Consider the following 15,719-nt stretch of genomic DNA (forward strand, 5'->3'; position numbering starts at 1 on the left):
TTACACTCTCCCAAATACAAGAGAAAAAAGTCAGCTATTCGAACATATGAAACCTAGAATGCGAGAGGACTCCTGTCTGTGAAGCATACCAAACAGGTGTAGCCACACCCATAGCCCTATGTAATCAGCAGCACAATCAGAACAAATTCCATGGGAACAACCCCTAGATTGCACAGTAACACCCTTCAAAGTCTGTGGGAATGTCAATTTATTCTATCGCCATGAAACTCTTCACTCCCATCCCTCCCACCTCCAAAAAACCACAGCGCAATGGTGATTTACACCATCTGCGGATCTGGCCCAATGATTCCTAGGGAGAGGCATCCATTGACAGCAGCAGGGGATGTGGTCTCATGGGTAGCGTCCATGTTATGGTTACCTCTTTAAGCAAGTCTATCCATATCCAGCAGACCTAGGCACAGTGCAGACAGGCCCTGAGCATCCTCAGGAGGCACAAGCTGAGGAATGTAGAAGGTCCAATGATGCCCGTCTGATGTCACTATAAGGTAGGGGAGGATGCACATTCTCTCTTCCCTAGCTTCACCAGGTTGCTGGGCAGGGACAAGAGGCTGCCACTAGGAACATCTCCATGCAGGAGATTGTGCAGGAAGGGCTCATCTTGATTTCAGAAGCAACCAAGTCCTGAGGCCTGTAGGAAGAGAATGGATATTTGCAATGCATAGGAGCTGTTAGTGTTACAAGTGGGTCATTTCACAAGATGAAATCCCTGGCCATGCATTGAAGAGATCTCAGCATGGAAGGGCACAGAAATTAAATTGCCCCCTCTTTCACGGGGACTTTACTATTTGTCATTCTTGAATTGCTCTTTTCCTTTGAAATAAAAGGCATTTGCCTAGAAAGGTGATGGTTACTCTTTGCATGTGAAACCATAAAAAAAAGCTCTTCCTCTCATCTGTCAAAACCTGCACCACCATCGTCCAACACGCCATTTTTATAATAGTGATTCCATTCAGAAGGGTCATTTCCACAGTTCCCTTTCAGGTGTGTGCCTGGGTGACCACGCACAAGGCAGTGAAGGGCAATGCACCTAATTAGGTGCCAGGACCCTGGAGAGGATGCACGTGTAAGATGGGTGGTGGCCTTGGGAGGAATAGGGAGTAGGTAAGGGAGCAGTGGAGTGAGATGGGGATTGAGGGGAAATTGGGACATGCAGGGCTGCACTGGCTGGAAAGAGACGCGACTCACTGTCTAGACAAGTGATTTCCATTAAGTTTTAGCATGTGTTTGGGGAGAGGTATAGGAAACCATTAAGGCCAGATATTTGCTATCTGGGATAGTTTTGTCTCTTCAGAGTACTCCCATTGACTCATAAGTAGCAAGCAGCACTCGGGTTAGTGAGGATGCTGCTAGGTGTTTTGTAGGATAAAGACCTTATTTGCAAGCTCTTCGAAGTGGGGATCTCTCTGCAAACTCCAAAGCCATGTGTTGATGTCCTGCAGCACATGTAAAAACATAATGAGTCAGTCTACTCCAAGTTCTTGAGTTGGTGACACACACAATGTGAAAGCAGGAGAACTTCACCTGTTTCTACAGAGCTCTGTTGCCCTTCCACAGTGTGGGTCCTAAACACTCATTTAAAATACCCATCACCAACCACTTGATGTTTTCCTTCCCTTCGCATTTTCAGTGTTGTCACTTGTTTGTTTGTGGCTTTGTTTTGCTGTCTGTGTCGCTTTATTACTTATTTTTACTGTTTTGTGTGTGTGAAATATTATTCAAATTAAGAGTGGAGATTCCAGAGAAATTGTAGAAGCCGGAGCGAATGCCTTTTACTCTCCTTTCCAGTATCAGCAAATATTATATTCCTGTTTGCAGTGAGAGCATTTCTAGTTGACTCATCCATGTATTTAAAGGTATTTAAATTTATTTAAAGACCAGTTGGGAATTCCATTCCTATCTCCCTGCCAGGGCAGCAAAATCCCCTTAGGGTCTTTTGTTCAGGCTCGTTGGAAATATTGCAGCTGCCCCAGCTTCCCAGTAGAGATTATTCTGCATTCTGACTGAGCTCAGTGTCAGCCTGTGTGTGTGTTTGGTGTGCAGTTGGCACTGTGTGTGTTGTGTGTAGTGGGCACTGTGTGTGTTGTGTGTCTTTGGCACTGTGTGTGTGTGTCTTTAGTGGGCATTATGTGTGTGTGTGTGTGTGCTTGGTGTGCAGTGGGCAGTATCTGTGTGCATGTTTTGGGGGGTACTGTGGATCTGAACATCAGGTGGAGGCAGGTGCGTGTCCCTTGCCTTGCCCACGGCTAAGGCTGGTGTCCCCCTCCTCCCAGTGCATTGCTCCTTGTAAGATCATAGAATCATACCACTTGAAGGGACCTTGAGAGGTCATCTAGCCCACTCCCCTGCACTCATGGCAAAGCTGAGTATTACCTAGACCATCCCTGGCAGGTATTTGTCTGACCTGCTCTTAAAAACCTCCCATGGTGGAGATTCCACAACCTTCCTAGCCTAGTTAATCCAGTGCATAGCCACTCTCATTGTTGGGATGTTTTACCTAATGTCCAACCTAAACCACCCTTTCTGCAATTGAAGTCCATCCATTCTTGTCCAATCCTGTCCCCCGCCAGACATGTTGCTTGGCAGTTTTATTCCTAAACTCTGTTTCACTGACTATAAATTATAGGAAGTAATGAAATTTAAGAAAAGAGTAACCGGGACAGAGTTGGCCTGCTCGGAGATATTTTTCAGCAGCTTCTGCAGAGCTGCTCCAGAGATCTTCATTGTTAACCACCAGTTTGGGGAATATCCTCCTTTTTGCAGCCTGCCCTGACCTTGGCATTTTCAGTGGGGAGTGCCCCAGTCACCTCTGGGTCACAGGAGGCAGAAAGCCAGGAGGAGGAGTTATGAGCATGAGTCTTAGAGGAAGTTGGGGCAATGCGTTTCCTGGGCACAGACCTGGAGTGACAGAGTTAGGAGTTTCTGAATACAGAGATTGTTGGCTGCAGGTTTTTTCGACAGGTGTTCAGGGAAGCAGGACTTTGCGTACATTCTTTGTAACCCCTCCTCCAAGGATTATACCAAAGACTATACCTGACTTGGATCATCAATTTTTCCTCCTAATTCAATCGACCCTGGAATGCCTCACAGGTTGGCACCACTTAGTAAAAGGGGGCACCAATATGCAATGGAGCACTAATAATACCAGCCAACCCTGAAGACCCGGAAGGGATCATTTCTGCTAACATAGGGAAGAAGGGAAGAGTCATCAGTGGGCCTGCCAGGCATCTCCTTGTGGGGAGGAGATGACAGCAATGTCCTTGTGCATCTGCAGCCACGGATCAGTGCATGGGCCCATCCCTGTGGCGACTTCACCCTTTTATGTCAATCGAACACTGCTGTCAGCACCACACCTTTGGTGTTCCTGGGATATTTTCTAGGTTGGTGGCTGTGACATACCAGGGTCCAACCCAGACTAATCAGCAGCTGTGTCACAACCTTGCAATGCCTTGCTGAAGTGGCTTCCACCTGGGCCCCTCACAAACAAACATCTAGCAGGCAAATCACACCCTGAGCGTGTGTGTGTAACTGCAGCCTGGCCAGGAATAGTTGGGTTACATTCAGGCTCTCACCTCCCTTGGTTATACTGCAGGGTGACCCCAACACACTCCCCAGCCTTCGATTTCCCTCCAGAAATGTACGTCCTGTGCTGCCCAGTCCTCTCCTGGACAATACAAGCTACATGGTCCATTATGTCTTTAATAGCACTAACAAGCCTGCAAATTAGCTTCTCAGACATGTCTATTTAAATGCACTGGACGAGATAAAAGAACAAAAGAAAGTATATTGACCACAAAGAGAGATCTGAAGTGAGTGCAAATAAGGAGGCATTGAAGTTAGACATGGTTACAAGAAAAATAAAGCTAGAAATGCAACTTGTGCCTAAGTGAAGAAAAGATGTGAAATTCAAAGCAAAAGTTTTCTCACCACATGCTTTCAGCAGTCTTACTGAGCAAATTTCATGTCAGGACCCCTCCCCCAGTCCAAAGACTGCTTCATTTGTCCCTTCAGATGCAGTAAATCAATGGGCAGAGAGAGAGAGAGAGAGAGAGCGGTACTTTGGGATGTCTGCCTCTTCTTTTCATCGTCCTATCCCCCTTTGAGAAACATTTCCACCTGGTTACCAGAAGACAAAACTCTATGTGGAAGGATTTTCCCTGCTGCTTTTTTCCTCACCTTTTTAGGCTACCTTTGTTTCCCTTCCTGCTTGACTGGTTACTGTTTTGAAACAAAATTAAGCAGAGCACGTTTCCTTGCTTAAGACAAACCAGTTTGCCCACCTCAGTTTGCAATATGTTTTTAATAACACGATACAGTGTAATATTATAAATTCGCATACCTTATCAAAAATGTATTAATATTTGCAGTGAGAGCATGACTATTTCTAGTTGACTCGTAGATTTATTTAGCATGTTAATGTTGAGCTCTGTGTGCATATAACATGCATGCAAGAGGAATAGTTTGTGACCTGCAGAAGTCCAGAGGATGCTGTGGTCTCTTCCTGAGCTCCTCTGGTCATCCTGTGGTCTCCATCAGGCAAAAATGAGTGAACTGACTTTTCCTATCTTTAGGAGAGTAACCTAGCAAGGGAAGGACATTGGATACCATGGTGATTGGCATGCTGTAAATGCTCGATAGTCTGGAGTACTCTTACAGGTTTTACATTCGACCTATTGGGGCCAGGCCAATGATGTGATTCTGAAACCACGAATGACTGAGCAGATATAAGCTAAAGCTGCAAATAATTAATACGTTTCACCTGTATCTAACTTTCTGTTCCTTTGATTCGAAATTTCTTGTGAAAGCTCCTTGAAATTTTTTCTTGAGAAGCCTTTTGATGGGTAATTGGATTTTCCTTTCAACTATTTTTTCATGAAATTATCTTTTCTCTGGAAATTATAAGCTTTCCATCAAAATACCAAACTGCCCTCCTCCCTAAACCACGGCTGTGGGACTCTGGTGATGTTCCAGGGCAGTTCAGCAAGAGGAGAGACCATCATGCATCATGGGGGATGCAGTCCAGCCTGGGAGCCAGGAACATGGAAGAGATTGGTGCTGTGTGGTATCGGATGCACCCCTATGGTATTTCCTAACAAAGAAGATTTTGGTCTCCACAGAAAAAATTAAACAAATCGCCTTTGTGGATCAGGTCTACACAGTATGTGGCTTGCACTGAAAACAGCAGGATGAAATATACCCCTCACCTCATACTCTGTAACTCTGGTAGAAATTGCATCATTTAATATCACAATAGGAAAGAGTGGGACAAATTAATTCCCAGGGCACCAATTACACCAAGCAGGCTTTGGTTCACTGAATGCGTTAATTAGGTGTTATGGCTCTCTGAGCTCAGGTATTCCCAGTTGCTTCAGGAATCATGTGGCATAGATCACACATCTCAGTATAAAACTTCCCGAATGCTCCAAACTGGTAGTTTCTATGGATGGGGAAATGCCACAACATCTCTCTCTCTCTTCTCAGCAGGTAGGTGCTATTGTCCTGTATTACAGTCACACACACACGCAGACACCATGGGGATCAGCAGCTATTCAATTCCAGGCCTCCAGCACTTAATGTCTCAGCAACAACTCCGATCCCTTCAGCTAAAGGAGCGACTTCCTTGGTTGGAAAAATAGGCAATTACCTAGTCACTGAAGCCAGGGCTTTCCATTATGTCTCTGGGTTTTCATACAGACTCAAGTAAATGCCAAAAAGCTTCCTAAGCACAGTAAGCAACTTTACGCCAAACCGACATGCCAAGCCACAGAGCTCCCCTTGCCCAAAGAGGGTGGAAAGATTGACACTCCTTCACTCTCACCCCTTCTTTAGCTATGGAATAATCCCTTCAGACTGATTCTCTCACAGCAGAATCACAAGTCACAATTTTCTCTTCGGAGGAGTGAAGAGGAGTGTTTGTGGGTGGGACATGATGAATCTGAAGTGTCATTATATTTGCACAGTATGTGCATTTTAGCGAACACCTGGAATGACCAGCTGTGAACATCTGGCTCTGTGAACTAAGCCCTTCCTGGAGTGGGTACTGATGTTCATTAAGAAACTGATCTCTGTTTATCTTCACTTCTTTCATTACAGAGAAGGGGCAGGTTTTCCACACCATTCACATGCCCATATCTCTACAGCTGCCTGATCTGTGTTCAGAGGAGATGGAAAAGGGAAATCACTCAGAGGCAACTGAGTTCATTCTCTCAGGACTGACAGATCGTCCGGAGCTGCAGGTCCCCCTGTTTGTGGTGTTCCTCCTGATTTATGGTATCACCCTGGTGGGGAACGGGGGGATGATCTTGTTAATCAGGATTGATCCCCGACTCCACACCCCCATGTACTTTTTCCTCAGGAATTTGTCTTTCTGTGACCTCTGCCTTTCCTCAACAATTTCCCCCAAGATGCTGCTGAATTTCTTAGCCGAGAGGAAAGGCATTTCTTACACGGCCTGCGCTGTGCAAATGTCTCTCTCTATAACTTTTGCAGATTCTGAGGGCTTCTTGCTGACTGTGATGGCGTATGACCGTTATGTGGCCATCTGTAACCCACTGCTCTATACGGTCACCATGTCCAGGCAGCTTTGTAAACAGCTGGTGGCTGGGGTGTACGCTGTGGGTTTGGTGGGTTCAATGATTCCCACATGTGTTACATTTCGGCTGTCATTCTGCAGCTCCAACATCGTCAATCATTTCTTCTGTGACATCCCCCCTCTGCTGGCACTCTCCTGTTCTGACACCCGCATCAATGAGATTATGATGTTTGCTTATATGTTGTGCATTACAGGGAGCAGATTTGTGGCCATCCTCCTCTCCTATGTCTATATCACCTCCACTATCCTGCAGATCAGCTCTGCTGCGGGCCGTCGCAAAGCCTTCTCCACCTGCTCTTTCCACTTGGCTGCTGTGGTCCTGTTTTATGGCACCCTCCTCTTCATGTATTTACGTCCCACCTCCAGCTATTCCATGGACACGGACAAAATAGTCTCAGTGTTTTACTCGCTGGTGATCCCCATGTTGAACCCCCTCATCTACAGCCTGAGGAACACGGAGGTGAAGGACGCCCTGAGGAGAGCAATGAATAAACTCCTAACCAAATCTTGAATCTGTTTAACTCAGTACTGGTTCAGTGATGGGAAGTGGAAACAGTTGAATTCAATTCCTATCCCATTGCAATGTAATTTTGCAGTGCCCGTGGGAGTATTCTTCATTATTATATTGTTACTATGAATTTGTTTGTATTCCAACGAGGCCTGCAGGCTCCAACTAAAATCAGGTCTTTGTTAGGCTATTACCCCATCAAAATTCCAGGAGGCACCTGTTTCAGATGTGTGAATATTTGTGACATGCTTCTGTAGAATTGTTCACTTTATTAATATAACTTCAAAAATAAAGTTTTATGAATGAAAATACATTCATTCATAAAACCAGGTACCCCAATAACTGGCTAATTGCCTTTCACTTTCAATCCAATTGCTGCTTAAATAGCTGAAACTTACACTGTTTCAACATTGTAACGTCTGTTCACTGTTTGCCATTCCTTACACTTGTCCATATTGTAACTCAAACTCCATTTTAACTTGTCCCAAACTCCATTTTAAAATGCTCACTTCATTTTGTAAAAGCTTGCTGCAACCTTCATTTTTGCAAAACCCTGCTGTAATCTTATTAGTGTAGTTTTGATGTGTGAATGAGGTATATATGGATAATGGAATCAACCTCCAGCCCCAGCCTGTCCTGATGAAATAAAGTGTAAACACCAATGGCGGAAGATGAAGACAACAGCCCTGACAAAGCAAGAAGAGTCCACCCTCAAAAGAAAAGAACAAAAGTACAATTGAAGAAACATCAAAGCCAGGTCCTAGGCTGAAAGTCAAGTCTGCAATTGATGGGTGATCAATCACACCAAACCCAGAGGCAGTGTGACACATCAAGACCTATAGACTCTGGATTCAAAAAGGATTGGTGACATGGATCACTTTGGAGGGTAACATTCTGCTGCCAACACAGAAGGGCATTGGTGCATGCCCAACAGAGACCCAGTTCTTCCTTGTGCCTGGCTTTCCTGGCCAGTTAGCCGCCACAAGCTACGAACCCAAGCCACCAACTCAAGCTACATTCAGGAATGGTAACTATCTAGCAGCTGCAGAACATTTGATGTGTGTGTGTGTGTATACATAGGTATTAGATATTAGTTATAGATCATAAATCAAATTGTGTTATAATACACGTGACATCTTGTCTTGTCCCATGAAAGGATCCTGTGTAGTTTTGTCTGCATAACACTTTGAAAGCATAGATGTATTTGTATTGGGAAAGAAGAGGGGGGAATCAAATCTTTCTCCTTCTGCTTTGTAGTGGGTTTGGTTTGGTTATGCAGTTGCAAGTATAAAGTGTGTGATTTCTATGGCTGAAACAAAGGGAGTTTTTCACCTTGCACCCTCCTGATCCTCTGCAGCCCTTTACGTCCTCTGTGGGGTTGTTGTGTAGATTGTCGCCTGGTTTGTATCCACGCATGTGGAGGAGAAAGGTGATTTCCATCAAAATGGCCTTTATTTTAAGTTAAGGGAGCAACAAAATAAGTAAGAACAAGGGTAACATATCGAAAAGAGAACGTGGTGTGTGTGCGTCCACTGTGAGAATCTGCACTGAACTGAATACAAAGTAATATGGGAAGGGTGAGTTTTCTCGAGCACATAAATTAAGCAGAAAAAAAAGTCATATCAGACACTCGATGTTTATACCACAGGAGCAGGTTGGCTATGAGGTCTTACTCTTAGTTCTGCGGGTAAGTCCTATGGACTCTGAGGAATAGCGATTCTGGGAATTGTACAGCTTGGGTTGCGGAGAGTGAGAAATGGCTAGAGCTGGGCCAATATCTGATTTTTGAGTTCATGGGTGTTTATAAAACATTGAAAAACAAATTCAGTTCAACCCGAACCAAATCTTAAAATTCCTGAAATGTTTGGCAAATTGAAAACATTGACAGAAATGTCCTGTGGGGTGAAAGGAACTATTTAGCATGATCAGAAATGGAACATTTCCTTTCCTTCCTGGATACTTTTTGATGTCAAAGCAAAGACAATGTAAGGCCACACTGACAAAAGGGATGGGAATGGAAGAGGTGGGAATGGTGCTGCTTCCCTTGTAGACTTTATCCCAGTGTTTAGATCACTCCCATGGGACGTGGAAGATCCAGGTCAATTCCCCCTCTGTCGAATGGGGAGAAGCAATTTGAAAGTGGGTCTCCCACATTGTCGGACAATGTCCTGGCCACTGGGCTATGTTCTGTCCTGCATCGTTCTCAGGACTGGTCTATGCTACTGCTGTAAATTGATCTAAGTTACACTACTTCAAGTTGTCTAAGTTCGTCTGACTCACAGTGGTGTCCACACCGTGCTAAGTCAACTGGAGTGTTACATAACTGAAGTAGTGTAACAAAGATAATCAGACAGCGTTAGCGTAGACCAGCCCTGAGGAAGATACATGATGGAACATGTATCCATCTTCTTGAGTGTTTGCGTGTGTGTGCTTGGTGTGCAGTGGGCAGTATCTACATTCAGGCTCTCACCTCCCTTGGTTATACTGCAGGGTGACCCCAAAACACTCCCCAGCCTTCGATTTCCCTCCAGAAATGTACATCCTGTGCTGCCCAGTCCTCTCCTGGACAATACAAGCTACATTGTCCATTATGTCTTTAATAGCACGAACAAGCCTGCAAGTTAGCTTCTCAGACACGTCTATTTAAACCCACTGGACTATATAAAAGAACAAAAGAAAGTATATTGACCACAAAGAGAGATTTTAAGTGAGTGCAAATAAGGAGGCATTGAAGTCAGACATGGTTACAAGAAAAATAAAGCTAGAAATGCAACTTGTGCCTAGGTGAAGAAAAGATGTGAAATTCAAAGCAAAAGTTTCCTCACCACATGCTTTCAGCAGTCTTACTGAGCAAATTTCATGTCAGGACCCCTCCCCCAGTCCAAAGACTGCTTCCTTTGTCCCTTCAGATGCAGTAAATCAATGGGCAGAGAGAGAGAGAGAGAGAGAGAGAGGTACCTTGGGATGTCTGCCTCTTCTTTTTATCATCCTATCCCCCTTTGAGAAACATTTCCACCTGGTTACCGGAAGACAAAACTCTATGTAGAAAGATGTTCCCTGCTGCTTTTTTCCTCACCTTTTTAGGCTACCTTTGTTTCCCTTCCTGCTTGATTGGTTACTGTTTCGAAACAAAATTAAGCAGAGCACGTTTCCTGTTTAAGACAAACCAGTTTGCCCACCTCAGTTTGCAATATGTTTTTAATAACATGATACAGTGTAATATTATAAATTCGCATACCTTATCAAAAATGTATTAATATTTGCAGTGAGACCATGACTATTTCGAGTTGACTGGTAGATTTATTTAGCATGTTAATGTTGAGCTCTGTGTGCAGATAACATGCATGCAAGAGGAATAGTTTGTGACCTGCAGAAGTCCAGAGGATGCTGTGGTCTCTTCCTGAGCTCCTCTGGTCATCCTGTGGTCTCCATCAGGCAAAAATGAGTGAACTGACTTTTCCTATCTTTAGGAGAGTAACCTAGCAAGGGAAGGACATTGGATACCATGGTGATTGGCATGCTGTAAATGCTCGATAGTCTGGAGTACTCTTACAGGTTTTACATTCGACCTATTGGGGCCAGGCCAATGATGTGATTCTGAAACCACGAATGACTGAGCAGATATAAGCTAAAGCTGCAAATAATTAATACGTTTCACCTGTATCTAACTTTCTGTTCCTTTGATTCGAAATTTCTTGTGAAAGCTCCTTGAAAATTTTTCTTGAGAAGCATTTTGATGGGTAATTGGATTTTCCTTTCAACTATTTTTTCCATGAAATTATCTTTTCTCTGGAAATTATAAGCTTTCCATCAAAATACCAAACTGCCCTCCTCCCTAAACCACAGCTGTGGGACTCTGGTGATGTTCCAGGGCAGTTCAGCAAGAGGAGAGACCATCGTGCATCATGGGGGATGTAGTCCAGCCTGGGAGCCAGGAACATGGAAGAGATTGGTGCTGAGTGGTATCGGATGCACCCCTATGGTATTTCCTAACAAAAAAGATTTTGGTCTCCACACAGAAAAATAAACAAACCGCCTTTGTGGATCAGGTCTACACAGTACGTGGCTTGCACTGAAAAGAGCAGGATGAAATATACCCCTCACCTCATACTCTGTAACCCTGGTAGAAATTGCATCATTTAATAACACAATAGGAAAGAGTGGGACAAATTAATCCCCAGGGCACCAATTACAGCAAAGTGGCTTTGGTTCACTGAATGCGTTAATTAGGTGTTACGGCTCTCTGAGCTCAGGTATTCCCAGTTGCTTCAGGAATCATGTACCATAGATCACACATCTCAGTATAGAACTTCCCGAATGCTCCAAACTGGTAGTTTCCATGGATGGGGAAATGCCACCACATCTCTCTGTCTCTTCTTAGCAGGTAGGGCTATTGTCCTGTATTACAGTCACACACACACGCAGACACCATGGGGATCAGCAGCTATTCAATTCCAGGCCTCCAGCACTTAATGTCTCAGCAACAACTCCGACCCCTTCAGCTAAAGGAGCGACATCCTTGTTTGGAAAAATAGGCAATTACCTAGTCACTGAAGTCAGGGCTTTCCGTTATGTCTCTGGGTTTTTATAGAGGCTCCAGTAAATGCCAAACAGATTAATTAGCACAGTGAGCAACTTTACGCCAAACCGACATGCCAAGCCACAGAGCTCCCCTTGCCCAAAGACGGTGGAAAGATTGACACTCCTTCCCTCTCACCCCTTCTTTAGTGATGAAATGATCCCCTCAGACTGATTCTCTCACAGCAGAATCACAAGTCACTGTTTTCTCTTTGGATGAGTGAACAGGAGTGTTTTTGTGTGGGACATGATGAATCTGAAGTGTCATTATATTTACGCAGTGTGTGCATTTTAGCGAACACCTGGAATGACCAGCTGTGAACATCTGGCTCTGTGAACTAAGCCCTTCCCGGAGTGGGTACTGATGTTCATTAAGAAACTGATCTCTGTTTAACTTCACTTCTTTCATTACAGAGAAGGGGCAGGTTTTGCGCACCATTCACATGCCCATATCTCTATAGCTGCCTGATCTGTGTTCAGAGGAGATGGAAAAGGGAAATCACTCGGAGGCAACTGAGTTCATTCTCTCAGGACTGACAGATCGTCCGGAGCTGCAGGTCCCCCTGTTTGTGGTGTTCCTCCTGGTTTATGGTATCACCCTGGTGGGGAACGGGGGGATGATCTTGTTAATCAGGGTTGATCCCCGACTCCACACCCCCATGTACTTTTTCCTCAGGAATTTGTCTTTCTGTGACCTCTGCCTTTCCTCAACAATTTCCCCCAAGATGCTGCTGAATTTCTTAGCCGAGAGGAAAGGCATTTCTTACACGGCCTGCGCTGTGCAAATGTCTCTCTCTATCGCTTTTGGAGATGCTGAGGGCCTCTTGCTGGTTGTGATGGCGTATGACCGTTATGTGGCCATTTGTAACCCGCTGCTCTATACGGTCACCATGTCCAGAAAGCTTTGTAAACAGCTGGTGGCTGGGGCGTATGCTGTGGGGTTGGTGGATTCAATGATTCCCACATGTGTTACATTTCGGCTGTCATTCTGCAGCTCCAACATCGTCAATCATTTCTTCTGTGAGATCCCCCCGCTGCTGGCGCTCTCCTGTTCTGACACCCGCATCAATGAGATTATGATGTTTGCTTTCATGTTGTGCATTACTGGGAGCAGATTTGTGGCCATCCTTCTCTCCTATGTCTATATCACCTCCACTATACTGCAGATCAGCTCTGCTGCGGGCCGTCGCAAAGCCTTCTCCACCTGCTCTTTCCACTTGACTGCGGTGGTCCTGTTTTATGGCACCCTCCTCTTCATGTATTTACGTCCCACCTCCAGCTATTCCATGGACACGGACAAAATAGTCTCAGTGTTTTACTCGCTGGTGATCCCCATGTTGAACCCCCTCATCTACAGCCTGAGGAATACGGAGGTGAAGGACGCCCTGAGGAGAGCAATGAATAAACTCCTAACCAAATCTTGAATCTGTTTAACTCAGTACTGGTTTAGTGATGGGGAGTGGAAACAGGTGAATTCAATTCCCATCCCATTGCAATGTAATTTGGCAGAGCCCGTGGGAGTATTGTTCATTATTATATTGTTATTATGAATTTGTTTGTATTCCAACGAGGCCTGCAGGCCCCAACTAAAATCAGGGCTTTGTTAGGCTATTACCCCATCAAAATTCCAGGAGCCACCTGTTTCAGATGTGTGAATATTTGTGACGTGCTTCTGTAGAACTGATCAATGAAATTGTTTTTAATGGTTCATTTTATTAATAAAAAGAAAAGGAGTAATTGTGGCACCTTAGAGACTAACCAATTTATTTGAGCATGAGCTTTTGTGAGCTACAGTGAAAGCTCATGCTCAAATAAATTGGTTAGTCTCTAAGGTGCCACAAGTACTCCTTTTCTTTTGGCGAATACAGACTAACATGGCTGTTACTCTGAAACCTGTCATTTTATTAATATAACTTCAAAAATAAAGTTTTATGAATGAAATTACATTCATTCATAAACCATGTACCCCAATAACTGGCTAATTGACTTTCACTTTCAATCCAATTGCTGCTTAAATAGCTGAAACTTACACTGTTTCAACATTGTAACATCTGTTCACTGTTTGCCATTCCTTACACTTGTCCATATTGTAACTCAAACTCCATTTTAACTTGTCCCAAACTCCATTTTAAAATGCTCACTTCATTTTGTAAAAGCTTGCTGCAACCTTCATTTTTGCAAAACCCTGCTGTAATCTTATTAGTGTAGTTTTGATGTGTGAATGAGGTATATATGGATAATGGAATCAACCTCCAGCCCCAGCCTGTCCTGATGAAATAAAGTGTAAACACCAATGGCTGAAGATGCAGACAACAGCCCTGACAAAGCAAGAAGAGTCCACCCTCAAAAGAAAAGAACAAAAGTATAATTGAAGAAACATCAAAGCCAGGTCCTAGGCTGAAAGTCAAGTCTGCAATTGAAGGGTGATCAATCACACCAAACCCAGAGGCAGTGTGACACATCAAGACCTATAGACTCTGGATTCAGAAAGGATGGGTGACATGAATCACTTTGGAGGGTAACATTCTGCTGCCAACACAGAAGGGCATTGGTGCATGCCCAACAGAGACCCAGTTCTTCCTTGTGCCTGGCTTTCCTGGCCAGTTAGCCGCCACAAGCTACGAACCCAAGCCACCAACTCAAGCTACATTCAGGAATGGTAACTATCTAGCAGCTGCAGAACATTTGATGTGTGTGTGTGTGTATACATAGGTATTAGATATTAGTTATAGATCATAAATCAAATTGTGTTATAATACACGTGACATCTTGTCTTGTCCCATGAAAGGATCCTGTGTAGTTTTGTCTGCATAACACTTTGAAAGCATAGATGTATTTGTATTGGGAAAGAAGAGGGGGGAATCAAATCTTTCTCCTTCTGCTTTGTAGTGGGTTTGGTTTGGTTATGCAGTTGCAAGTATAAAGTGTGTGATTTCTATGGCTGAAACAAAGGGAGTTTTTCACCTTGCACCCTCCTGATCCTCTGCAGCCCTTTACGTCCTCTGTGGGGTTGTTGTGTAGATTGTCGCCTGGTTTGTATCCACGCATGTGGAGGAGAAAGGTGATTTCCATCAAAATGGCCTTTATTTTAAGTTAAGGGAGCAACAAAATAAGTAAGAACAAGGGTAACATATCGAAAAGAGAACGTGGTGTGTGTGCGTCCACTGTGAGAATCTGCACTGAACTGAATACAAAGTAATATGGGAAGGGTGAGTTTTCTCGAGCACATAAATTAAACAGAAAGAAAAAGTCATATCAGACACTCGATGTTTATACCACAGGAGCAGGTTGGCTATGAGGTCTTACTCTTAGTTCTGCGGGTAAGTCCTATGGACTCTGAGGAATAGCGATTCTGGGAATTGTACAGCTTGGGTTGCGGAGAGTGAGAAATGGCTAGAGCTGGGCCAATATCTGATTTTTGAGTTCATGGGTGTTTATAAAACATTGAAAAACAAATTCAGTTCAACCCGAACCAAATCTTAAAATTCCTGAAATGTTTGGCAAATTGAAAACATTGACAGAAATGTCCTGTGGGGTGAAAGGAACTATTTAGCATGATCAGAAATGGAACATTTCCTTTCCTTCCTGGATACTTTTTGATGTCAAAGCAAAGACAATGTAAGGCCACACTGACAAAAGGGATGGGAATGGAAGAGGTGGGAATGGTGCTGCTTCCCTTGTAGACTTTATCCCAGTGTTTAGATCACTCCCATGGGACATGGAAGATCCAGGTCAATTCCCCCTCTGTCGAATGGGGAGAAGCAATTTGAAAGTGGGTCTCCCACATTGTCGGACAATGTCCTGGCCACTGGGCTATGTTCTGTCCTGCATCGTTCTCAGGACTGGTCTATGCTACTGCTGTAAATTGATCTAAGTTACGCTACTTCAAGTTGTCTAAGTTCGTCTGACTCACAGTGGTGTCCACACCGTGCTAAGTCAACTGGAGTGTTACGTAACTGAAGTAGTGTAACAAAGATAATCAGACAGCGTTAGCGTAGACCAGCCCTGAGGAAGATACATGAT

General features: G+C 44.1%; 2 protein-coding genes across 2 annotated transcripts; both read left to right on the forward strand.

Annotated features, from left to right (window-relative positions):
- The first annotated feature begins 6,182 nt into the window (after positions 1-6,182).
- Positions 6,183-7,121, forward strand: LOC144266384 (olfactory receptor-like protein OLF1). Its single transcript, XM_077819841.1, has one exon. It carries the CDS (start codon positions 6,183-6,185, stop codon positions 7,119-7,121), a length of 939 nt encoding a protein of 312 aa, XP_077675967.1.
- A 5,060-nt stretch (positions 7,122-12,181) lies between these two features.
- Positions 12,182-13,120, forward strand: LOC144266385 (olfactory receptor 5AR1-like). Its single transcript, XM_077819842.1, has one exon. The coding sequence runs from the start codon at positions 12,182-12,184 to the stop codon at positions 13,118-13,120; it is 939 nt and encodes a 312-aa protein (XP_077675968.1).
- Positions 13,121-15,719: the final 2,599 nt, after the last annotated feature.

Source organism: Eretmochelys imbricata, chromosome 6 (genome assembly GCF_965152235.1).
Source record: "Eretmochelys imbricata isolate rEreImb1 chromosome 6, rEreImb1.hap1, whole genome shotgun sequence".
In the NCBI taxonomy this organism is placed as follows: Eukaryota; Metazoa; Chordata; order Testudines; family Cheloniidae; genus Eretmochelys; species Eretmochelys imbricata.

What these genes read in the sequence shown, in the direction of transcription:
- LOC144266385 (XM_077819842.1), top strand. Translation starts at nt 12,182, where the DNA reads ATGGAAAAGGGAAATCACTCGGAGGCAACTGAGTTCATTCTCTCAGGA.
- LOC144266384 (XM_077819841.1), top strand. Translation starts at nt 6,183, where the DNA reads ATGGAAAAGGGAAATCACTCAGAGGCAACTGAGTTCATTCTCTCAGGA.